This window comes from Anomaloglossus baeobatrachus, chromosome 6 (assembly GCF_048569485.1).
Source record: "Anomaloglossus baeobatrachus isolate aAnoBae1 chromosome 6, aAnoBae1.hap1, whole genome shotgun sequence".
Classification (NCBI taxonomy): domain Eukaryota; kingdom Metazoa; phylum Chordata; class Amphibia; order Anura; family Aromobatidae; genus Anomaloglossus; species Anomaloglossus baeobatrachus.
In genome coordinates, this window is record NC_134358.1 from 297,729,729 (window position 1) to 297,756,613 (window position 26,885).

Consider the following 26,885-nt stretch of genomic DNA (forward strand, 5'->3'; position numbering starts at 1 on the left):
AATTTTTAAATGTCATTTTATTTTGTTAAGATGTTAGAAGTATTAAATATTTAGCAGCAATTTTTCCATTTTTTAAAGAAATGTACAAAACCTGTCTTTTTAAGAATCTACTCAGATATAAATAGACTTTGAAGGGACTATATATTAGAAACTCACCTAAAGTGATACTGTTTTAAAAATCAAATACCTCAAATACTTCAAAATTTCTGGCACAAAATATGTTAACCCTTTCAGTTGCTACACAAGAATTATCACAAACTTAAATGACAAAAAAAATATAATTTTGCTTCTAAAATTGCTTTAGTTCCAAATTTTCAATTTTATAACTTATAGCACAATAAAATGGACCACACAATATGTTACCCAGATAATTCTGAGCATGTTGATGACCCATATGCGGTCATAAATCTCTGTTTGGACAACGGGAGAGCTCGGAAGGGAAGGAGCAACATTTGAATTTGAAACACAAATTTGGCTGAAATAGATTGCAGGCACCATGTTGCATTTACAGGGCCCTAAAGAACATAAGCAGCAGAAAATCACCACAGCTGACCCCATTTTGGAAAGTATAAACCTCAATGAATTTAACTAGGGATAGAGTGAGCATTTTGAACTCACAAGTACTATACAAAATGTGATAACACTAGGTCATCATATATATAATATTGCTTTAGCCTCAAATTTTTCAATTTTGTAAGAGGTAACACAACAAATGGACCTCACAGTTTGTTGCCTATTTTTTTCTTCACATGAAGTCAAAAAGTTCTGTTTGGACACATAGCAGAGCTCAGAAAGGAACAAGCGACATTTGATGTGTAAATTTGGCAGGAGTAGATTGCAGATACCATGTTTCATCACCAGAGCCCCTGAGGTAGATAATGTCCAATGGATAATAAGAAAAGTGGACCCCATAATTTGTTATTCAATTTCTTCTGAACGGAATCATACCTCATATCTGGTCATAAATGGTTTGGGCAAATAGTAGGGCTTTGGAAACAATTTATTTTTGGCGCATACATTTGACTGGAATAGATTGTGATTACCATGTCACATTTTTAAAACCCTGACATACCAAAACAGTGGAAACCCCCAACATGCGACCCCATTTTGCAAACTAGATCCATCAAGGAATTAATCTATAGGTGTTGAGTGTTTTTCATAGGGATAATCGAATACCTCAAATATTCGGCTTCGCGAATATCTGACGAATAGGTTACCGCTATGCGAATATTCGATGCGCAATGTAAGTCTACGGGAAGCCCAAATAGTTCTGAATAGTTGTTATTTGGGTTTCCCATAGACTTACATTGCGCATTGAATATTCGTGAATAGTTGAATAGCGGCGACCTATGCGGCAAATATTCGCGAAGCCGAATATTTGAGGTATTCGATCATCCCTAATTTTTAATCTATAGGTGCTTCCTCAAACCTTTTAAGATGTGGATCTAAAACCAAAAAAAATTACATATTTTCCACGTTAAAATGTTGTTTTAGCTCCAAATTTGTAATTTCTACCATGGATAAAAGGAGAAAATAGACCATATAGTTTGTTACTCAATTTCTCCCAAATGCAATGATACCTCATATGTGGTCAAAATTGTGGTATGACCACATAGCAGGGCTCTGGAACGATTTGATTTTTTTGGAGCATAAATGTATCTGGAATAAATTGTGAATGCCATGTAACATTTGTAGAGTCCCTGACATGACAAATTGGCACCCCCCCCACAACAAGTGACCCCCATTTTGGAAACTAGAACCATAAAGGAATTCACCTAGGGTCTTTCTGAGCATTTGAACCTATAGGTGCTTCACAAAAATGTTAAAAATGTGGATGTGAAAATGAAAAAGGATGTTAATTTTCATTTAGTAATGTCATGAGCATTTTTAACCTAACCTAAGATGATTCACAAAATTTTATAACAAATACATTTGAAAACAAAAAATACATTTTATCCACTAAAATGTTGCATTTGCGGAGCATTTGAGGTGCCAAAAAAGCAGAAACACCCACAAATGACCCCATTTGTCAAACTAATGAGTTCATGTCATGTATTGGTGTAGTGAGAATTTTTAACCTGCAAAATACAACACAGAAATTTGTATGATAGGGTCATGAATGGAGATGAGTGAAGCCGTTGAAGTTTTGTTCAGCGGGTGCAGCTGGACTTTTGAAAAAGTTTGATTTGGGACCTGGACTTGAACTGAACCCCAATGGAAGTCACTAATTAGGCAGTTCTTGTTTCCGCCCACATGCAGAAAGCCATAAACAGAGCACTTCCGGGGTGCAGGTGAGCATATTTTTCCTTTTTTTTTTTGGTGCACACTATATCTGGTCATGCTGTTGGACTCACACTGGGCTGAGCACCAAGTGTACCTGAGCAGAGCAATGCTCACGTAAGTGGTTTGCATACGTAAAGCACCCGATCTCTGAACTTGAACTCTATTTTATTTGTAAAGTCTGTGTTCGGTGCAAACATCAAACACCGAACCTTAGGTTCACTCATCTCTAATCATGAAAGAAAAAAATGTTCTCCTCTAAAATTTTACTTTAGCCTCAAAGTTTTCATTCACACAAGAGATAACAGGTGAAGGCAATTTGTTATTCATTTTTTACCGAACGTGGTCGTACCCCATATGTAGCTTTACACTACTCTGATGGGAAAGACTGCTATTTGGCTTTTAAAATGCAAATTCCGTTTGTGGGCCTCTGAGGTGCCACATCAGAGAGCCTCACAGTTGACCCCATATTATAAATTTCATTGTTTAACCCCGTAACAACCGCGGGCAGTAATATTACGTCCTAGTGGTCATAATGTTACTGCCCGCGATCTGCTGCCGGCAGCATGCCGCGATCGGCGCACATCTCAGCTGATATTCACAGCTGAGATTTGTGCCTGCTAGGCACGTGCAGAATCGTTATCTGCTCGTGCCGTTTAACCTCTTAAATGGCGCTGTCAATATGTGACAGCGCCATTATAATGGCATCGGCAGTAAACTTATACTTACCAGCCGATACCGGAAGTCACGTGATGTGATCACGTGACTTTCGGTGGTTGTCATGATAGCACAGGGTCATGTGATGACTCTTGTAGTACACATGAATTACTTTCAGTTTCACTCGGCCACGGAGCCGAGTGAAGCAGAAAGTGAGCGTATCTTCTGTTTACAGCTCTGTAGCTGTGATCAGCAGATAGGGCAGAGCAATCGAATTACTGATTGCTATAACCCCCTAGGGGGACTAGAAAAATAAAAAAAAGTAAAAAAACGTTTTAAAAAATAAAAAAAAAACTAAAAGTTCAAATCACCCCTCTTTTGCCCCATTGAAAATTAAAGGGTTAAAAAAATTAAAAAAATATACACGCATTTGGTATCGCCGCGTTCAGAAACGCCCAATCTATCAAAATATAAAATCAATTAATATGATTAGTAAACAGCGTAGCGGCAAAATAATTCCAAACGTCAAAATTAAGTTTTTTGGTCGCCACAACTTTTGCGCAAAATGCAATAGCAGGCGATCAAAACGTAGCATCTGCGCAAAAATAGTAGTTAAAAACGTCAGCTCGAGATGCAAAAAATAAGCTGTCACTGAGCCATAGATCCCGAAAAATGAGAACGCTACGGGTCACAAAATATGGCACAAAACGTGCACCACTTTTTTCGGACAAACTTCCGATTTTTTTTAAACCCCCTATATAAAAGTAAACCTATACATGTTTGGTGTCTACGAACTCGCACTGACCTGAGGCATTACACCCACACATCAGATTTACCATATAGTGAACACAGTGAATAAAATATCTCAAAAATAATAGTGCTATCGCACTTTTTTTGCAATTTTTCTGCATTTGGAATTTGTTTGCCGTTTTCCAGTAAACTATATGGTAAAACTTATGGTTTCATTTAAAAGTACAGCTCGTTCCTCAAACAATGAGCCTTCACATGACCATATTGACTGAAAAATATATTAGTTACGTCTCTCAGAAGAAGAATGGCGAAAAAAAAAACGGAAAGCAAAAAATCAGCCAGTCGTGAAGGGGTTAAGGAATTCATCTAGGGGTGTATTGAGTATTTTGAACCCACAGGTGCCTCACATAACTTTATAATTCTGGGACATGGAATTCTAACATTTTAGAGGTAAAAATTCAAATTTTTTTTATTAGCTGCAGATTTTTTTCAGTTACACAAGGGTTAATAGGGGATACTGGACCCAAAAATTAGTTTTTTAATTGTTCCCAAACATGGTAATGCTCTACATGTCATCAGAAGCCACTGTTTAGCCACACAGCAGGGCTGAAAAGGAAGAAGCGGTATTTGGCTTTTGGAGCACTGATTTGCTGGTGACATTTGCAGAGACCATAAAGTGCCAGAAGAGCAAAAAAAAATAAAAAAATTCCCCCATTTTAGAAATTGCACCTGTCAAAGAATACATCTATGGCTGCAGTGACTATTTTGTGCCATCCATGTCATGCGTTTTTTCTGGATAATTACAAATGTGACAGCCTATTGCTCATACATTGTACCCAGGTTGTGCTTCTGGCAACACTCACCCAGTAAATTGTTTAGTGGGCTCTCCCCACTACAATAATGCAACATAGATGGTTGTTTACTGTGGTTTAGGCACAGTGGGGCTCAGAGAGGAGGACATTTGAGTTCCGAGCATGGATTTCACTGGAATGTATTTGAGCAAATGTTGGAGATGTGTCAATTTTCCTGAGTCTACCAGTAATGTGGGATCCCCTACATTTCTCCTGACAGATGATGGACCTAAATTGGTATTGGTACACAGTCAGACTGGAGATCAGATAGGTTCCATTGCCTCATTTTAGTGAGAGGTTCTATCATGGGTGGGGGGGAGGGGATTTTCACGAAAATTCCAAGATAACCGTTTAGCGTGTATTACAGGATAATTGTGAACTGAGGGTATTTCCAATTTTTAGGAAGTAGAATGAACAAATAGAGAGCAATACAAGAATAGTTCTTATTTTTAGTTTTGCATAGTTCACCATGCAGTATAAGTGATGAGATGGCTTTATTCTTCTGGTCGGTGTGATTTCAGTGATACCAGATTTTTATAGTTGTTTTTTTTTGCTACTATCACATGGTAAAAATGCTCTTATAGAAAAAAAATAGTCATTTCCTCTCCATATTCTAAAAACAATAACTTTTTAGTTCGAAAACAGAGCTATATGAGAACTTACTTTATGCGCAACAAGTTGGAGATTTGTTTGGTACCATTGTGGGGTATATGACATTTTGTGATTGCTTTTTATTCAGATTTTTATGATGCAGAAGCAACAAAAGCCCTCAATTCAGTTATTGTTTTTTTTTATTATTATTTTTTGATAGCACCAATTTATTCATCGAGTCAATCCGATTACAGCGATACCAGATTTGTATAATTTTTATGCAATGCTACTTTTACACTCATAGTTTCATAGTTTTTAAGGTTGAAGGGAGACTCTAAGTCCATCTAGTTCAACCCGTAGCCTAACATGTTGATCCAGAGGAAGGCAAAAAAACCCCAATGTGTCAAATAAGCTCCAATGGGGAAAAAAATTCCTTCCTGATTCCACATACGGCAATCAGACTAGTTCCCTGGATCAACACCCTGTCATAAAATCCAATATACATAACTGGTAATATTATATTTTTCAATTAATGCGATCAGGCTCTGCTTAAATTTTACTTGTGAATCCCTCAATACAACATCATACGGCAGAGAGCTCCATAGTCTCACTGCTCGTACAGTAAAGAGTCCTCATCTGTGATTATGATTAAACATTCTTTCCTCAAGACGTAGCGGATGCCCCCGTGTTCCAGTCGCAGGCCTAGGTGTAAAGAGATCTTTGGAAAGGTCTCTGTACTGTCCCCTCATATATTTATACATTGTGATTAGATCCCCCTAAGCCTTTGTTTTTCCTAACTAACTAACCCCAAGTTTAATAACCTGTCTTGGTATTGCAGCCCACCCATTCCTCTAATAATCTTGGTCGCTTTTCTATCTACCTGTAAGATTATGCTATTTATAACCTTCTATACTTTTGCTAACAAGAAATGCATCCATTCCTCTCTTAAATTCATTCAGTGAGTTGGCCATCACCACTTCCTCAGGAAGAGAGTTCCAGAGCCTCACTGCTCTTACCGTGATGAACCCTCTTCTATGCTGATGTAGGAATTTTCTTTCCTCCAATCGAAAAGAATGCCCCCTTGTTCTTGTCATAGTCCTTGGTACAAACAGATCATGGGAGAGATCTCTATATGGCCCTCTGATATATTTGTACATATTTATTAGGTCTCCCCTAAGTCTTCTCTTTTCTAGAGTAAATAGACCTAATTTTGATAACCTTTCCGTGTATTGTAATGCACCCATTCCATTTATTATTTTAGTAGCCCGCCTCTGAACCCTTTCAAGTTCAGTAATGTCTTTCTTCAGCACCGGCGCCCAAAATTGCACACAATACTCCAAGTGTGGTCTGACTAGTGATTTGTACATAGGGAGAATGATGTTTTCATCTCGTGCCCCCAGACCTCTTCTAATGCATCCCATCACCCTATTTGCTTTGGTGGCTGCTGCCTGACACTGGGCACTCCAATTTAGATTCTTATTCACTAAGATGCCTAAGTCTTTTTCCATGTCTGATTTCCCCAGCAGTTTCCCATTTAGTAAGTAATCGTAGCATCTGTTTCTCCTTCCCATGTGCATAACCTTACACTTATCTGTGTTAAACCTCATTTGCCATTTTTCAGCCCAATTCTCCAATTTACTCAAGTCCATCTGTAGTTGCAAACTGTCCTCCTTTGTGTTAACTACCTTACATAGTTTTGTATCATCTGCAAATACTGATATTTTACTCTGTAAACCATCCACCAGATCATTAATAAATATATTAAATAGTAGGGGGCCCAATACAGACCCCTGTGGCACCCCACTAGTAACCCTGGCCCAATCTACGTATGCACCATTAATAACCACTCTTTGTTTTCTACCACTAAGCCAGCTACCTACCCATCTACACACATTTTCCCCGAGCCCAAGCTTTCTCATTTTACTTAGCAGTCTTTTATGTGGGACAGTGTCAAATGCTTTACCGAAGTCGAGATAAATGACATCCAATGATTCTCCTCGGTCCATTTGAGAGCTTGCATCCTCATAGAAGCTGATCAGGTTAGTTTGACAGGAGCGATCCTTCATAAATCCATGTTGATATGGAGTTAAACAGTTATTAACATTGAGACATTCCATAATAGTATCCCTTAAAAACCCTTCAAACATTTTACCCACAACAGATGTTAAGCTTACCGGCCTATAGTTTCCAGGTTCCCTTTTGCACCCTTTTTTGAATATTGGTACCACATTTGCTAGCCGCCAATCCAGTGGAACAGACCCAGTTTCTATAGAGTCTTTAAATAAAAGGAATAGAGGCCTGTCTATCACATTACTTAACTCCCTTAATACCCGAGGGTGAATGCCATCAGGGCCTGGTGATTTGTCAATTTTAATGTTACTAAGTCGGTTCTGCACTTCTTCCTGGGTTAGGCAGGTCATACTTAATGGGGCATTTACATGATCACTCTGCATTTCCCCTGGCATATGCTTTTCCTGTGTGAACACAGTTGAGAAAAAAGTATTTAAAACATTTGCTTTTCCCACATCGCTTTCTATGATTTTACCCTCATTATTCTTTAAGGGGCCAACACCATCAATTTTAATCTTTTTTCTGTTTATATAATTAAAGAATAGTTTGGGATTTGTTTTGCTTTCCTTAGCAATGAGTCTCTCAGTTTCTACTTTTGCTAAATATATTTGTTTTTTACACATTTTATTTTTTTCTCTATATATTTTTAATGCTTCCTCGCTGCCTTCTTGTTTTAGCTTTTTAAATGCCTTTTTCTTATTATTCATTGCCCCTTTTACATCCTTATTAAGCCACATTGGTTTTCTCCTGTTCCTAGCCCTTTTATTTCTGTATGGTATGGCTAGCTCGCAGTGGGTGTTTAATACCGATTTAAAAATTTCCCACTTATTTTCTGTGCTCCCATTTTTGAGGACATTGTCCCAATCAATTTGGCGAAGGTCTTCTCTAAGTTGATCAAACTTTGCTTTCCTGAAATTCAGCGTTTTTGTAACCCCCCTCCAAGGCACCTTACTGAAGGACAAGTGGAATTGTATTATATTGTGGTCACTGTTCCCGAGGTGCCCATCCACTCGTACGTCTGTTATTCTATCTGGCCTGTTGCTTAAAATTAAGTCCAGAAGGGCTGCCCCTCTAGTTGGGCCCGGCACAAGTTGGGACAGATAATTATCCTTAGTTACTGACAGAAACCGGTTTCCTTTCTGAGATACACAGGTTTCAGTTTCCCAGTCTATATCGGGGTAATTGAAGTCCCCCATAATAATCACCTCATTGTGATTTGCTGCTTTGTCTATTTGTTTCAATAATACATTTTCAGTGGTTTCTGTTATATTTGGTGGCTTATAACAAACCCCTATGAGGATTTTATTAGTTTTCCCTCCTTGTATCTCCACCCATAGAGACTCCACCTCTTCATTTCCCTCTTGAATATCTTCTCTTAGTCTGGGCTTTAAACTGGACTTTATATATAGACAGACTCCACCCCCTTTCCTTTTTTTTACGATCCCTCCTAAACAATTCATATCCTTGCAGGTTAGCCGCCCAGTCATAACTATCATCTAACCATGTCTCAGTTATTCCTACTATGTCGTATTTCTCCTCATACATTACCAGCTCCAGTTCCTCCATCTTATTGGTCAGGCTTCTTGCATTGGTCAGCATGCAGGAAAGAAGTTTTGCTCCCCTTTTCTCAGCTTCCTTCTTAGTACCCTGTCTTGGGTCCTCTTTACGGCATCTAGTATCCTTGATTAGTTTGTCCTTCTGCTGCATGTTCTTGTCTGCTGTTTTTTCTCCCATCCCCTCTTCTTCTAGTTTAAAGCCCTCCTGATGAGTGTGGCAAGCCTTCTGGCGAACGTGTGTTTCCCAGGTTTTGTGAGGTGTATCCCGTCTCTTGCGAGAAGTCCATCGTAGAGGTAATTCACTCCATGGTCTAAGAATCCAAATCCTTGCTGCCTGCACCACCGTCGTAGCCAGTTGTTCAAATCTAGTATCCTATTCCATCTTCTGACACCATGGCCATCGACTGGGAGGATTGATGAGAAAACAACCTGTACGTTCCGTTCCTTTATTTTCTTCCCCAGAATTTCAAAGTCTTCACAAATAGTTGGCAGATCATTTCTTGCCGTGTCGTTTGTTCCTACATGTATCAATAGGAACGGGTATTCGTCCTTGGATCCGAGGATAGTTGGTATCCTGTTGGCCACATCCTTGATTTTTGCTCCAGGGAGGCAGCATACTTCTCGTGCGGTTATGTCCGGCCTGCAGATAGTTGCCTCCGTGCCTCTTAGTAGTGAGTCGCCCATAACTACCACTCTTCTTTTCTTTCTGGACGCACTGCTTGTTGCTCCTGAGTGCTTTTGAGTGTCTTTTGTTTCTGCTTTTGTTGACAAAGTAACTTCTTTTGATGATACTGTGTCTTCTCCTGTAGAGACGGTATCATCCTGAGCTGTGCCAAGTTCGTTCTCCAGCATGAGGGCTTCATATTGGTTGCTAAGCTGTGTGGGTGGTGCCGACCACTTGATCCGCTGGCTTCTTTTGGTCACATGTGTCCACTTTTCAGCCTCTGTATGTGTTCTGAAGCTTTTCTCACTTTCCATATCCTGAATTGTTGCTTCTGCCTCGTCCAAGAAGTCCTCATGTTCTTTAATTAGCTTCAAAGTTGCTATTCTTTCTTCCAGTCCCCGCACCTTTTCCTCTAAGAGGGCAACAAGTTTGCACTTTTGACAGGTGAAGTTGAATTTCTTGTGTGGCAGATCCGTAAACATGTAGCATGTGTTGCAGGTGACCATGTGGATTTTCTTCTCTTCCATAATGCTGATGTAGCGTATGACAGGCGAAAGTCGCGCGCCGTCAGGCGCACGGTTTTGCGATGTCCTCAAACAGCGAGACCCGGCAAGTCCCAGCAATCGATCAGCTTACGGCGACTCTTCTCTTCTTAAACAGCGACAGTTATCACCACTATGAGATTGTGTTAAAACAATGCCACACTTATCTTCAGTCGCCTCCCTTTACTTCAGTACCTCGCACTCTCAGCACCTCGCTAGCTCTGGCTGGTTTATATAGTTCTACAAGGACTACTAGAAGCTGCTAGAAGCTTCTAGAAACAGGTGTGGCTAATACTACTGACTAAATCACTAGACACACTTTTTTTTTTTTTTTTTTTTTGCTTTTTCACAGTACCCCAGACACACACAGACAACAAATCCCTAATGAAATTAAACAGTTACAGTTATCACCACTATGAGATTGTGTTAAAACTATGCCACACTTATCTTCAGTCGCCTCCCTTTACTTCAGTACCTCGCACTCTCAGCACCTCGCTAGCTCTGGCTGGTTTATATAGTTCTACAAGGACTACTAGAAGCTGCTAGAAGCTTCTAGAAACAGGTGTGGCTAATACTACTGACTAAATCACTAGACACACTTTTTTTTTTTTGCTTTTTCACAGTACCCCAGACAAACACAGACAACAAATCCCTAATGAAATTAAACAGTTACAGTTATCACCACTATGAGATTGTATCTTCCAAAAATGAATTTGTTTTTACTTCGCCATATTCTGGGAGCTGTAACTTTTTTATTGTTTGCTGAATGAGCCACATTAGGGCTTGTTTTTTTATGGAACGATTTGTCATTTCCATTATATAATTTTTTTACATTTGACTTTTTAATCACTTTATATTTAGTTTTATGTGTCAGCATTGTATTTTTTTTTATTTTTTTTTTAAAGGTGTTTGCTGTAGGGAATAAAAAAGGTGACTGGTTAATAGATTAGGCCATTTCAGCTGCTGCCATACCTTTTATGTGTACTTTTGGTTTATTTTTGTTTTAATACAACGCTGAATTTTTTTGTGGTGAAACGGGTTTTGTTTCTGTGTGTGCTGTTTGTGTGGTTTTTACTTTTTTTTACACATTTTCTTTTACTTTTTTTACTTTTTCACATAGTCCCATTGTGGAACAATAATATTTTTCACTTTGATCACTGATCTCATTCATTACAGCACTATTGTACTGCAGTGTTGGAGACCTTTCAGTGACTCACTGACTTTATCTGTTAGACACTGCTTATTGCAGGATCTAAAAGACCACCATGCCCTGAGGTCATAAGATGATCCCTGAGTACATGGCAACAATCAGCACCTGTGATTACCATTGAGGGGGTCAATCATGTTGAAGGATGTTTTTTACTCCCTTTTAACAAATTAGATGTTGCTGTCCTGATTGACAGTGCTATTTAAGGGGTAGTTGCAGATATACCAGTGCTCTGAATACTGAGGATACAAGACCAGATGTGCAGCATCTGAAACAACGGATACTGGAAGCCTGTGCTAGCATTTCTTCTGCGGTGTTGCTATTGTGACGCCCTGGACTAGTCAGGTCGTCCCAGGTAATCCCATGCACACACACCCCCTCCCTGAAAAGGTGACAGCAGCTAACCAAGAAACCCTTGTCACCACCCTCCAGGTTTGATGTCCACACCAGGGAGGCGGAGCCAGGTGGTTGGCTCCGCCCACCAATGAGTTCACAGGCCTTGAGGCGGGAAAAAGACACAGAAGTTCTAGAGCAGAGTAGTCTTGACAGTGAAGGAGAGAGGTTGAGTACAAGGGCAGACCTGTGACCAGGCCTGCCAACAGTCTACTCAGGTGGCTGGGTCGGAGCCCAGTCACCTTTAGCAAGGAGGCAGACGGTGGTGGCCGCCTGCAGGAGCTGGGACTACAGCCGGTGGAACCGTAGGGACCGGGGTCGGGTGGTGGCCCGCCGGTACCGAACCGGGGAACCGATTGGAAACCGGAGCACCAGGAGGGGTACTCAGACCCAGTACAAAGCCCCGAACTGACAGGGCCGAGTCAAATCAACTGATTGAGGACTAGACTTAAGGACCTATCCCACACAAGACCCGTTAGAAGACAACAGCCCAGCCATACAGGGTAAAGCCACCGCCAAGGCATAGAGACCCAAAGGGCCAGCGTCTGCGGGCAAACAGGGCTCTTCCGACAACCAGCAAGCCGGGGAGTGGACTACTGTTGCTTAGGCATAGGAGTCAAACATTCATATAACAAGGTGCAGGAGAAAGGCGGAAACCACCAACCCGCTCAGGGAGAAGCTGCAGCCGGCTGCGGGCCCCGTTCATCATCTCGTTTGGTTTACCAGAGACTCCAGTCTATTGTGTCATAGTGAGTACACCAGTGCCTTCGGGCCACGCACCGCGCCAGCATACGCCCGCACCCGGTCCCACGCCTCAGCACCTTCCTCGGGCCCCCGGGACCATCACTCCCCTACCCACGGAGGGGTCAACACCAAGCTGCGCAACACCATCCCCGGGAGGCCTAGTTAACGGCAGCGTGGGTGGCGTCACGAACTTACATCCCAAACCAAACCACCGTGGCCCCGGCCGTGGAACTCCCCATCAAGTCCCTGCGTGTAGCGCCAACACCCTTGCAGAGCGACGTGACCCCCGGGTCCGTGAGGAGCTCGAGCCACCACCCACTGTACAAGCACGGATCCGAGCGGCTCGGCGGTCGCAGCCGAGCCCGCGGGGCGGTACACTATCAGTGTGTGAAGAGTGGGAGAAGAGGATTGCATTGACAATCCAACACAATGGGCAGCACTTTCAACACATTTTATAAGTGGTCATATAATTATAAATAATTAATAAACAAATAAAGTTACTTTAAAACCAATAACACCATTGTTTTACTGGTGAAATTCTCAATAAGTGTGATGTGTTACATGACCCTATTTCCATTGGAAAAAATAAAGTGGGATCCAAAATGGCCAATTTCAAAATGGCCGCGATGGTCACCACCCATCTTGAAAAGTTTCCCCCTCTTATATACTAATTAGCCACAAACAGGAAGTTGATATCACCAACCATTCCTATTTTATTTAGGTGTATACATTTAAATGGCCCACCCTGCATTAACTTTGGTAATGTATTCAATGCTTATATCATCTGCTGTATATGGTGTCAGATGCTCTTGCAGTGAATGTGTCAAAAATATTGAATGCCATAAGTAAATACATTAAAGAGAACCTGTCAGTCCCTTATGCCCTCAAACCCAGCAGCATTCACATGTGTATGCCAAAATTCCTGCATAATGCTATTTACTAAAATCAATCAATGTTTAAAAAAAGCATTTAGAAAGTGCGCTGTTCCTATGCTAATTATGGCCTTGACTAGTCGAAGGATTGTTGTTTTCACAGGCTAGTCAGCCCTCTTTCCATGTTATCATGCCCCTGTGGGCATGATAACATGATTTCCATATCACCGCAGCTTCTGGAAGTCTTGTCATGCGCGCAGCTCATTTCAGCAGCATCAGTGTGCCTTAAAATCTGCCTGATCGGGAGTGCAGAAGCTAAAACTTCTGTGGCACACTGACTATTGAGGTGATGCTGATGCGTCTGAAATGAGCCGCGCGCATGCACAAGATAGCTCCAATGATGCCTGCTATTGGATGTTTCTAAGACTTCTCTTATGCTGTACCAGTGTTCTCGAATGCACTACCCCAAATGATCAGACTGGTACCTAGTACCCATGTTTTTAAGCGTGGTTTAAAAACACATCTCTTTAGACAGGCCTATCACCTCAACTCACTAACCTAACTCTACCATGTTCCCACCTTCTAAATGTTAATCATAATCTGCTCCCTCCTATTCATCAGTCTTCACATCCTCCACACACCCAACAGTAAATGATAACTGCACTTACACAGATACTGGCTGATGACCGGATCATGCTGTTTTATATGAAAACCCCTATTTATTATGATGATGGCTGACCATAAATAACAAGTATTTTTACCTATTGTGTCCCCACTATTTCATCACATATTGTAAGCTTGCAAGCAGGGCCCTCACTCCTCCTTTAACTGTTGAACTACGTGTTACTTTGTTTTCAATGTTATTGTCTATATGTGTTCCCGCTTAATTGTAAAGTGCTGCAGAATATGTTAGCGCTATATAAATAAAATTATTATTATAGTTTCATGTTCTTAAAAAGGGTTCCATACTTTGGAGATTATTGTAGGTGATATCAATAAATACTTGCTGTTTCTTTGTGTGTACCTACAGGGGGGATACAAACAGAAAAGCTCTATAGTTGTTATGAAAAGAGAGCCCACTCATTTTTCTATTGCAATGAGGTGTAAATGTACGTTTAATAGGTGTAATTGGCTCGTGAGAGGCCCATACATTTAACAGGGGACTTGTTAATTTTGCTAAAAAAATGGGAATTCTTCTTTAAATAATATTTCTGTCAACAGAGGTGCACATCATATTATGATCCAGGGCCACATTGTCATAGTCAACCAATCAGGAGGCGCACAAACAATTAAAGACGTACTACCTTCTGTGATATTTATGACTTATCGAATGTATATATACAATAAACACTGATTCTAATATGAGGAGTCTTACATCCACCAATCTGCACTCTTTGAATACTTTTCCAACTTTTCATGTTATTTTGAACACTTCCCAGTATTACAGTACGAAGCATATTCAAAGAGCATTTGGAGCACATTTTTGCTTTGTGGATTTGCAGTAAAATTCGCTAATAAATCATCGTAAAAAAAAAAAAAATGTCTGAATCAGCCCTAAAAAATTAACATTCACTATCTAAAAAGACACATATGTATGTTTTTCTCACTTTCTGACATGAAAATGTGACGCCCTGGCCTATCAGGTCGTCACAGGGTATTGTTTAATCTGCCCTTCTGCACAGTATCCACCCTCCTTGGTTACGGGTCCCTGACCTTTGGTGTTGCTAAGAACAAGCTAATCAAAACCCTAGGAACACTCTGCACCACACCCACCAGACACACCAGTGGACAGCCTGAAGGGAATAGGGCTGGCCACTTGGGGGGTTGGTTAAGGGGAGGTCAGGAATGTTAGGAGATAGTCAGTTCCTCGAGGAGTGACTCTCAAAAGGAGAGGTCACAAGTGAGTTGAGAAGTGACTCTCAAGTGGAGAGGTCAGGAGCTGGGCTCCTTGTTTTCTAGGTGGCAGACGTTGGTCTGGGCCTGGTAGGAGCTGGAGCCCGGTCGCAGGGGATCGTGACAAGGGGCACGGACTGTCGAGGAGGACAGCCGGTGGCCTTGTACCATCACCGGGCAGGGGCCAGGGCATGACGGGGTACGTGGACCCCTTGGCAGGATGTAGCTTTAGGCGTCCTGGTAATTCACTCAACGAGGATGGAGCCTTCAAGATCCATTCTCCACCCGCTCCAAAATTGGGGTACTAGCGCAACGAAGGGGATAGGACTTTCCCACTGCATAGTCCAGAAAATCCCAAGCGTGAACCCTTAGAGCAAGCTCACTCCATTAGCCATACGGGTGAGCGGGACCCGTTTAGTTTTAAGCTGAAAGGGACCAACTACAGAATGAGGTGCCAAGGTCAAGGTCACAGGCTAACAAGCAACACCAACGGGCATAGGATCTAGGCGTGCTCCCTCCCTGCTGCGGTGGCATCAAGAACTTTGGTTTACCATGGTTGTCAGCGTCAGCGTTATTGAACTGAGTGAGTACGCAATTAACCCTTACAGGCCCGACGGCACCTTCCCGACACCATCACCGAGTCCTGGGGCATCCCCCCCTACCCGTGAGGGGTTAAACACCTGGCTGCCCACACCATCGCCACTGGGTACTCCCAGCCGCAGCGGTGGTACTTTACCCTTACCACACACCACGGGTGGCGTCACAAGCTTTCCACACCATCCCCTGTACATAGCCCCCCTTTATTTGAGTGGCCGCACGACCCCTGGGTCCGTAGACCCCTCGAGCCACCGGGTCCGAGCAGCCCGGCTGCTGACGCGGGGGCGGCACAAAAAGAGAATAAACCTTTCCTGTTTTAGGTCAATTAAGAACCAAAATTATTTATATTTGCCAAATGCCAGAATAATGAGGGGGAGAGAATGTTTTAAGGCATTTTTATTACTTTCTTCAAAGTTCGAAGTTTACATACATTTCATTAGTATTTGGTACCATTGCCATAAACTGTATGACTTGGGTCAAATGTTTTGAATATCCTTCCACAAACTTCTCACAATAGTTGGTAGGAATTTGGACCCATTCCTCCTGACAGAACTGGTGTAACTGAGCCATGTTTGTAGGTCACCTTGCTCGCGCCTGCCTGTTCAGCTTTGCCCATAAGTTTTCAATAGAATTAATATTAGGATTTTGTACTGGCCACTCCAAAACATTGACTTTGGGGTCCCTTAGCCACATTGTAACCGGTTTCGCCGTATTCTTTGGTCATTGTTCATTTGGAAGACCCATTTCCGCCGAAGCTTTAAGTTCCAGGCTGATGTTTTGAGATGTTGCTTCAGTATTGCCACATAATCTTCTTTCCTCAGGATGCCATCTATTTTTTGAAGTATACCAGTGTCTCCTGCAGTAAATCAACACCACAACATGATGCTGCCACCCCCTGTGTTTCATAGTTGGTATTATCTTCTTAGGCTTAAAGGCTAGTCCCTTTTTCCTCCAAATGTAACCTTGGCCATTATGGCCAAACAGTTCAGTATTAGTATTGTAAGACCACAGCACATGTCTCCCAAAATTAAGGTCTTTTTTCCTGTGTGCATTTGCAAACATTAGTCTGGCTTTTTTATGTTTCTTTTGGAGTAATGGCTTCTTCCTGGCAGAGTGGCTTTTCAGCCCATGTTGATACAGTGCTCGTTTCACTGTGGATAATGACACAATATTACCAGCTTCCGCCAGCATCTTCACAAGGTCTTTTGCTTTTGTTCTTGGGTTGATATGCAAATGTCTGACCAAAGCACGTTCATCTCTGGCACACAGAACCCATCTCCTTCCTGAGCAGTATGATGGTTGAACATTCCCATCTTGTTTGTACTTGAATATAATTGTTTGTACAGATGATCGAGGCACCTTCAGGTATCTGGAGACTGCACCCAAAGATGAACCAGACTTGTGCTAGTCCAGAATTCTCTTCACAAGATTATGGCTGATTTATTTTGACTTTCCCATGATGCTGCACAAAGAGTGTGTTTCAGGTGTGCATTAAAAAACATCCACAGGTGTGTCTCTAACTCAGATGTTGCCAATAAAGAAGCTTCCAAAGACATGACATCATCATATGAGCTAACCCATATTGTTTAAAGGAATAGTACTCTTAAGGCTGCTTTACACGTTACCACCCCCATCGTTTGTGCGTCATGGACAAATCGCTGCCCATGGCGCACAAAATCGCTTGGACCCGTCACACTACTTACCTGCCTAGCGACGTCGCTGTGACCGGCGAACCGCCTCCTTTCATTTCGTTTGGCGTCACAGCGACGTCACTAAGCACCCGCCAGTAGAAGCGGAGGGGCGGAGATGAGCGGGACGTAACATCTCACCCACCTCCTTCTTTCCTTATTGCCGGCGGCCGCAGGTAAGGTGAGGTTCCTCATTCCTGCGGTGTCACACATAGCGACGTGTGCTGCCAGGAACAACGAACAACATCGTACCTGCAGCTGCAACGATATTTGGGAATAGGGGAGCATGTCAATGATAAACGATTTTGCATGATTTTGCGACCTTTTTTGATTGCACGTAGGTGTCACACGCAACAACATCGCTAAAGCAGCCGGATATGCGTCACAAAAGACTTTAGCGATGTCGCTGCGTGTAAAGCGGCCTTTAGTGTATGTAATTTTTTGACTTTGCAAAAAGTAATAAAAATGTCTTAAAACATTCTCTCTCATTCTGGCATTTGGCAAGTATACATTGATCTAAAGCGGGAAAGGTTTATTCTGATTCATGTCAGATAGTGATACAAACATGTACGGTATATATGTATTTTTAGATATTGTATGTAAATTTCTGGTTTCAACTGTAGAAAAATAAAAGAAGAAAGAGAGGCAGCACAAACATTACAAAGAGTAAGTGGACATTTTATTAGCCCACGTGGCACATGAGCTAATAAAAGTCCATCTTTTCTTTTGCCTTTTTTGGAATGCTACCTCTCTTTCTCTTGTTTCACAGGCTTTGCACCCATTATTTTTCAATCTTTATGCTGTTTCTCTATTTAGATAGATCGATAGATATTAACCCCATAGCAACGGCCTAACGTCTCAAGACGTCGGAAAAACAGGGTACTTATTCTGTTCCGACGTCTTGAGACGTCAGGCCGGAAAAAGCTTGTAGCGCCCCCCAGTGACGAAAAATCTCGGGGGTTTCAGCTACCGGAGGTAGCTGAGACCCCCAAGATTATGAATCGGGGTGTTTTTTTTGGACCCCGATAATGTGATCGCCGGTATACACCGTATACCGACGTACACATAAAAAAAAAAAAAAATGGCAAATAATACTGATTTCTTTCTCATCTGACATGATCAAACATGTCAGATGATAAATAAATTTAATCCTCTAGTGCCTCCAAGGCCCCCGGTATCGGAGAAATCAACCCCCCCACTGGAACATCCAAAATGGCGCCGACGCGCGCCGAAAACTGCCGCCGCCGCCGGCTCTGCATTCATTTCCCTCCGATCTGAAGTGATCAAACATTTCAGATCGCAGGGAAATGTCCTCCCCCTGACCCCTCCTCCGGTACACCGGAGCTGTCTGGTCCCCCAGAGCACCCTCCGGTTCTCCAGAGCGCTCCCCCGGAGCGTGCAAGATGGCGGCGCGCAGCGCACAGTAGCGTGCGGCCGCATTCATCCTGCTCTTTCTGCCGCATGTGACACGGAAAAGTTGTCCCCAGGTCCCGCCAGGTCTCCCATCGTCACCCCCCCCTCAGCCCCCGGTCTTCCGTTACCTGGCTGCTGCTCTGTCCCCGCGATCACTCCGCCTCCCTCTGGAAAGCTGGCGGCGCATGTGCAGACAGCGGCTGTCAGCTGGATCCTTGCAAGCAGGGACGCTGACCGCGCACTGTGGACCGGGGGAGAGTGAGTGCAGTAATCTGCAGCCACACTCCTCACATGGAGAGCCTGCTGTACTAGAAAATGGGGGGTACGTTCTGTGAGCGTGCCCCTCATATTCTGGAATGAGGTTACTGCAGGTCACTCTGTCCTAGGTTGGACCGGGGCAGTGTGAGTGCAGTATTCTCAGATTACTGCACCCACACTGCTCATGGAGAGCTTGCTCTTCCAGAAAATGGGGGATACGTTCCCTGAGCGTACCCCCCATATTCTAGAAGGTCCAGAGTCGTCGAGGGACCTCCAAAATGGATTACAGCGACCGAAATTTGTTTATTTTCAATAAATTGGTGAAAGAGGAATGTTTCGGGGAGTGTTTTTTCAAATAAATTTTTTTTTTGTCTTTATTTTTTTCTACTACTGACTGGGTTAGTGATGTCAAGTATCTGTTTAGATGCTGTGACATCACTAACCCCAGGGCTTGATGCCAGGTGACATTACAGCTGGTATCAACTCCGTATATTACCCCGTTTGCCACCGCACCAGGGCGCGGGATGAGCTGGGGCGAAGCACCAGGATTGGCGCATCTAATGGATGCGCCACTTCTGGGGCGGCTGCGGACTGCTATTTTTAGGCTGGGAAAAGTCCAATAACCATGGCTCTTCCCACCCTGAGAATACCAGACCCCAGCTGTCTGCTTCACCTTGGCTGGTGATCTAATTTGGGGGGGACCCCACGCTTGTTTGTTTGTTTTTTAAAAAAAAAAAGCCTGGGGAGCCCTCCACATTGATCACCAGCCAAGGTGAAGCTGTCAGCTGTGGTTTGCAGGCTACAGCTGTCTGCTTTACCCTAGCTGGCTATCAAAAATAGGGGGGACCCCACGTCGTTTATTTTAATTATTAATTTTTTTATGCGGGCTAAATACAAGGCTAGGCACCCTTTAGCGCCACATGAAAGGCACTAAAGGGCACCAGCTTAGAATATGCAGGGGAATGGGACGTTATATTTGTTTGACATCTATCCATTCATCCATTGTAGCATTTTAGGCTGTGCGCCAACAATCGGGATTTGCAGCGTTTTGGGCGCAGAGTGTTTTCCCTGCATCCATAGCGCTGCGTTGTGCAGTAGACGCACAGTGGAAGGATTTTTAGAAATCCCATGCCCACTGTGCTTCTTTTCTCCGCAACATACACTGACCTGTGGCGCAGCTTCCCGAACCTCAGCATGTCAGTTTATGCTGCGGAGACAAGAGTGTTCTCTGCAGGTAGAATAGAGCTAAAGTCCACAGCAGCCTGAACCCAAATCGTGGGCATGGGCAGCTGCGTTCTCCCGTGGACAACACTCATATCTCTGCAGGAAGGCTGACACTGTGTACTAGACGCCGTGTGGCTGGATCATGGCCACATAGCCTAAAAGTGAGAAATTTGTTGCTACAGCAACATTTTTGTGAAGTACCTGCGGATTCAAAATGCTTACTATACTCCTGAATAAAATTCAGTTTCCAAAATGGGGTCACTTGTGGGGGTTTCTGCTGTATAGGTACCAGAGGGGCCCTGCTAATGTGACATGGTGCCCGCAATTTATTTCAACTTTTCCAGAATTCAAATGGTGCTCCTTCCATTCCAAGCCCTCCCATTTATCCAAACAGAGGTTTTTGGCCACATGTGGGGTATCCCTGTGCTCATAAGACATTGGATAACAACCTCTTGGGTCCACGGTTTGTTGTTGCCTCTTGAAAAAGTAAGAAATTTGATGCTAATGCAACATTTTTGTGAAAAAAATGAAAATTTTCAATATGGCAACCTAAGCTTATCAAATTCTGTGAAGTATTCGTGGATTCAAACTGCTCACTATACACCTAGATAAAAGCCTTGAAGTGTCTTGTTTCCAGAATGGGGTCACTTGTTGGGGATCTCCACTGTTTAGGCACCTTAGGGGCTTTCCAAATGCAGCATAGCGTCCGCTAATGATTCCAGCCAAGTGTGCAGTCAAATGGCGCTCCTTCCCTTCCAAGCCCTGCTGTGCACCCAAACAGTTTATTTCCACCACACATAAGGTATCAGCATACTCAGGAGAAATTGCACAATAAATCTTATGCTGAATTTTTTCCTTTTACACTTGTAAAAAAAAAAACTAACAATTTTGTGGTAAAAATGTATTTTTTTATTTTCACAGCTCAACATTATAAACTTCTGTGAAGCACCTGAGGGTTCAGGGTACTCACCAAACATCTAGATAAATTCCTTCAGGGGTCTATTTCCCAAAATGGGGCCACTTGTGGGGGACCTCCACTGTTTAGGCACCTCAGGGGTTCTCCTAATGCAACATGGCGTCCGCTATTGATTCCAGACAATTTTGCAGTCAAATGGCACTCCTTCCCTTCCGAGCCCCGCCGTGTGCCCAAACAGTTGATTTCCACCACATATAAGGTATCGCCAAACTCAGGAGAAATTGCACAATAAATTTCATGGTGATTTTTTTGCTGTTACCCTTGTGAATAAAAAGCTACCTGGTTGAAGTAACAATTTTGTGGTAAAAATGTATTTTTTTATTTTCACAGCTCAACATTATAAACTTCTGTGAAGCACCTGGGGGTTCAGGGTACTCACCAAACATCTAGATAAATTCCTTGTGGGGTCTATTTTCCAAAATGTGGCCACATGTTGAGGAGCTTCACTGTATAGGCATTTCAGGGGCTCTCCTACTGCAACATGGCGTCCGCTATTGATTCCAGACAATTTTGGTCAAATGGCACTCCTTCCCTTCCGAGCCCCGCCGTGTGCCCAAACAGTTGATTTCCACCACATATAAGGTATCGCCAAACTCAGGAGAAATTGCACAATACATTTTATGGTGATTTTTTCCTGTTACCCTTGTGAAAAAAAGCTACCTGGTTAAAATAACAATTTTGTGGTAAAATTTTATTTTTTCATTTTCATGGCTCAATGTTATAAAATTCTGTGAAGCACCTGGGGGTTCAGGGTACTCACCAAACATCTAGATAAATTCCTTGAGGGGCCTAGTTTCCAAAATGGGGTCACTTGTGCGGGGTTTCTGCTGTTTAGGTACCTTAGGGGACCTCCAAATGCGACATGGTGCCCGCAATCTTTTTCAGCCAAATTTCCTTTCCAAAATTCAAATATTGTTCCTTCCGTTCCAAGCCCTCCCATTTGTCCAAACAAAGGTTTCAGACCACATGTGAGGTATCACCGCGCTCATAAAAAAGAGGGTAACAAACCTTGAGGTCACATTTTTGGAATTACCTCTTGAAAAAGTGAGAAAATTGATGCTAAAGCAACATTTTTGAGAAAATTATTAAAATTTTCAATATGACAACGTAACATTAACAAAATCTGTGAAGTACCTGTGGATCCAAAATGCTCACTATACCCCTAGATAGAAGCCTTGAGGGGTCTAGTTTTCAAAATGGCATCACTTGTGTGGGGTTTCTTCTGTTTAGGTACCTTAGCGGACCTGTAAATGCAACATGGTGCCTGCAATCTATTTCAGCCAAATTTGCTTTCCAAAATTCAAATATTGCTCCTTCTGTTCCGAGCCCTCCCATTTGTCCAAACAGAGGTTTCTGACCACATGTGGGGTATCCGTGCGTTCATAAGAAAGTGGGGAACAAGTTTTGTGGTCCATTTTGTTGTGTTATTTCTTCTAAAAGTGAATAAATTTGGGTTAGAGCAACATTTTTAGGTAAAATTTAATTTTTGCTTTTTTTCATTCCACATTGCTTTTGTTCATGTGAAGCACCTGAAGGGTTAATAAACATCTTGAATGTGGTTTTGAGTACTTTGGGGGTGCAGTTTTTATAATGGTGTCACTTTTGGGTATTTTCTGTCATCTAGGCCTATCGAAGTCACTTCAAATATGATGTGGTCCCTAAAAAAATGGTTTTGTAAATTTTGATGTAAAAATGAGAAATCGCTGATAAACTTTGAACTCTTCTAACTTCCTAACAAAAAAAAAATTTGTTTCCAAAATTGTGCTTATGTAAAGTAGACATGTGGGAAATGTTATTTATTAACTATTTTGTGTCACAGAAATCTCTGGTTTAACGGTATAAAAATTCAAAAGTTGAAAATTGCTAAATTTTCAAAATTTTTGCCAAAATTCAATTTTTTTCATAAATAAACGCAAAAAATTTTGTCCTAAATTTGGTACTAACATGAAGTCCAATATGTGACGAAAAAACAATCTCAGAATCACCGGGATCCGTTGAAGCGTTCCAGAGTTATAACCTCATGAAGTGACACTGGTCAGAATTGCAAAATTTGGTCTGGTCATTAAGGTGAAAATCAGCTCCGTCACTAAGGGGTTAAAAATTAAGGCAGTTGGCTATAATATAGGGAGATTGTAGATAGATATATAATAGAAACAGACAGATAGCTAGATAGATAGATAGATAGATAGGTAGATAGATAATTAGAGATTAGAAAGATCGATATTAAATAGATAAATATTAAAAAGATAGATATTAGACAGATATTAGATAGATATTATTAGAAATATATCTATTAAATACATAGATAATAGATATTAGATAAATGATTTATAAATAGATGATAGATATTAGAAAGATAGATATCAGACAGAGAGATATCAGATACATACGTAGATAGGCCATTAAAATACTACTTTTTATACTATTTTGGTGTGATGCCTCCAGTTGTTCTTTCTATACCTGGATTTTTTTGGTTGTTAATAAAGAAGCTTTGTATCTTTATTGTTCTGGCGCTGCTCTATTTTTTGCCATTTTTAAATAGATAGATATAATAAAGAAAAAAACAGTCGCACACTATAATATATGCATATATAAACTACCAATAAAGGTTTTTTGAGGTGTTTAGCATATTAGAATGGCCATTGTAATAACTGCCCAGCAGCCACGCACGGCAACCTCATTTTGCTGGGTCCTACTCTATATGCATCTGTCTGGGCTCCTAAAAACCTACATATAAGATCAGCTATATATTTGCGATTACTGTTTGAAAACGTGAAGTGCTGCTTTCTCTTTCGACATCCAGCATATATGTGTTCTCTTCGACAGGTTAATAAAGATGTCTAGTCCTTATATGAACAACCTTATTATCCTTGGAGGAATGTTATCCTACGCATCTATATTTCTGTTTGGCCTTGATGGATCGTTTGTATCAGCAAAAACATTTGAAACTTTGTGCACAGTAAGTAATTCTCCATCTGCTGCTTTTCTACCTTTTTCACCTTTGTCAGACTGTATTGTCAGTAAGCGCTGCACAATTGAATGAGTCATACACTGCGCTACATACTTTACATTGTGCTTAGCATTTCTTCTTTCCAGAGCAGTTGACCCCTTTTTTTCTCCTGACAACACTACTGCAAAGCATTTTCTTTAATTGGGACGTTTTTGTGTGGCTTCTGTGCAGAGGTGTTACAGCAGACTATGTGGCCAATACAGTAAATCCAGTGTGTATGATGGTGTGTAGCTTTCTCACGTAATTACAATAAAGAGGGTGATAAGAGTTAACTTGTATATGGTTTACAGGAGGTGTATGAGTACGGTGTATAGTAAAGAGTGTTCATATCATGTCCATATTATACCTAAATGAAAGTGAATATGTAGAGAACAACACTTATTTGATCAAGGGCTTACTTACAGCTGAATGTACTTTCCTAATGTTCAGCACTCCACCTCCATTAATATTACAACTGTTTGGTTTAGTGTTGAGCACAGAGAAACAGGCTAGTTATAATACTGGTTATATGGCCATGTCATATTACATTTGTGTATTGCTACTTACTTGTAGTTTCTAGCAATCAAACTGGAGCAATACAGAAATTTAACAAGTGTGCACTCATTTTTGTGGTTTTAACACATGTATGTTAAATTTCAGCCAGTTCCCATTTTCTAAAATGACTAGGGTACTCCATAAAGATATGCATTCCAATGTGTATTGAATCTGCTTTAAATTCCATCAAAAATTCAGATTAAACATTTTGCTAGATTCTTTTTAAGGTAGTGAAGGAGTTAAAAATGGAAAAAAAATATACTCACCTCAACCCTCCCACCACCTCAGCTCGGTCCTCTGCTGAGTTCCTCATTCCAATTCCAGCTTTCTCTTAGGCCCCCTTCACACGTCCGTGAAACACGTGCGTGTTTGGCCCGTTTCCGTATGTACCGGAGACACGGCCAAACGTGCACCAATGTTAATCTATGTTTGAGGTCATTTCATGATGTCCGTGTGTCAGTGTCCGTGATCCGTATGTGTTTCCGTTTTGCACGGAAGCATGTCCGTTTTCTGCAGGGAACACGCAAACGCGGACACCATGAAAGTCAATGGTTATGTGCGCACAATATGTGACACGGATGCATCTCTGGATGCTCCATGTACGTTTTGTGCTTTTTTCTAGCGATGTCGGTCATTCTTTCTTTTCCTATCTATGTCTTTCAATCTCCCTCAGTCCGTCGGTCGGTCTCTCTGTCTGTCGGTCTCTTTCTGTCTTGTCTGTCCCTCTCTCGCTGTCTGTCGGTCAGTCTCCCCCCTCTCTCATACTTACCGTTCCCTAATCACTGGTGCGGCGCTGCACGGCTGTTCTCTAAACTCCGGCGGCTTTTCCTCTTTTGAAAAAGCCGGCCACTCATTAAACAATCTCGTATTCCCTGCTTTCCCCGCCCACCGGCGCCTATGATTGGTTGCAGTTAGACACGCCCCCACGCTGATTGACAGCTGTCTCACTGAAACCAATCACAGCCGCCGGGGGGCAAGACTATACTGTGCCGTGAAAAAAAAAAAAATTAAAAAAAAACAACGTGCGGTCCCCCCCCATTTTGATACCAGCCAGGGAAAAGTCACACATCTGAAGGCAGGGAAACCCTGCTTCTAGGGAAGGGGAAGATAGTGACCCCTGACTAAACCTATCGCTGATCCCTGAGGTCCCTCACTACCCTAGATAGGTTCCGCACCTAGGCACCCAGCCAGATACCTAACCCTAGGCATCCCTAATGCTCGGCCCTAAATAGGGAATGGATGGGTTAGCTCTTTGTCAACCCCACTAAACCCTATAGATACAAGGAGGACACACAGGGGAAACGTGCATGAACCTCTTATCCACAGATGACTCAGGTAGACGTTCAGCCAAGTTTCAGCAACTATACCATAGATGAGTGCAAGCCTCCTGCTTGCAACCAGAGCTTGAATGAGCTGAATAATATCACCAGCACAAGTCCAGTGAAGATGGGAGAATTTAAGCGCAAGGGGAAAACTGATAACCAGCAGCTGGATGGAAGGAAGGCTCCACTGGGTCCTAAAGAGGAAAACTGATAATCAGCAGCTGGATGGAAAGAGCGCATACCTTGTTTCTAAAGGGGAAGAGATGAAAACCCAGCAGGAAAGTTACCTAGTAAATCAATCTTAGCAGCACGAACAATAGAAAGTCAGGGAGGATTTTGCACAGCCAAATACTGTGACCATCTCCTGACAAATACCACATGACTGCCTGTCTCCAGTGACACACACATGACAGCTGGATCAAGTCATTTAAATATTTAAAGCAGAACTGATTTTGTCTACTTCTGTACTGAGGTTTCACACTGACGTCATGACTGGACTATGGTTACTTTTTCAAGCATGTAATTGTTACAACAGCTTTGCTGACTTAACTTCCAGATTGGGTGGCGGGAGGTCTAGTCGTGAGTTTGTAAATGATCTGATGACATTGTGAGCTGACATCATGAGCTGACATAAGTCATGACATTCCGTGAGACCTAGTCAGCACCAGAGATGCCAAAGAGTAAAAACTGAAAAGCAGAAGACCAGAAGCAGGTTTGAGGAGAAGGCAGAGAGCTGCTTCAGCAGGATGGAAAGGGGAGTATAATATATAAAGAGTTTTTAATCTCTTATGAT

General features: G+C 42.1%; 1 protein-coding gene across 1 annotated transcript in view; it reads left to right on the forward strand.

Annotated features, from left to right (window-relative positions):
- GABBR2 (gamma-aminobutyric acid type B receptor subunit 2) overlaps window positions 1-26,885 on the forward strand; it is a 1,152,522-nt gene that overhangs the window by 762,280 nt on the left and 363,357 nt on the right. The window contains exon 11 of the mRNA XM_075314883.1: window positions 24,053-24,185. Coding sequence (XP_075170998.1) covers window positions 24,053-24,185 — 133 coding nt within the window. The remainder of the gene's footprint in view (window positions 1-24,052; window positions 24,186-26,885) is intronic.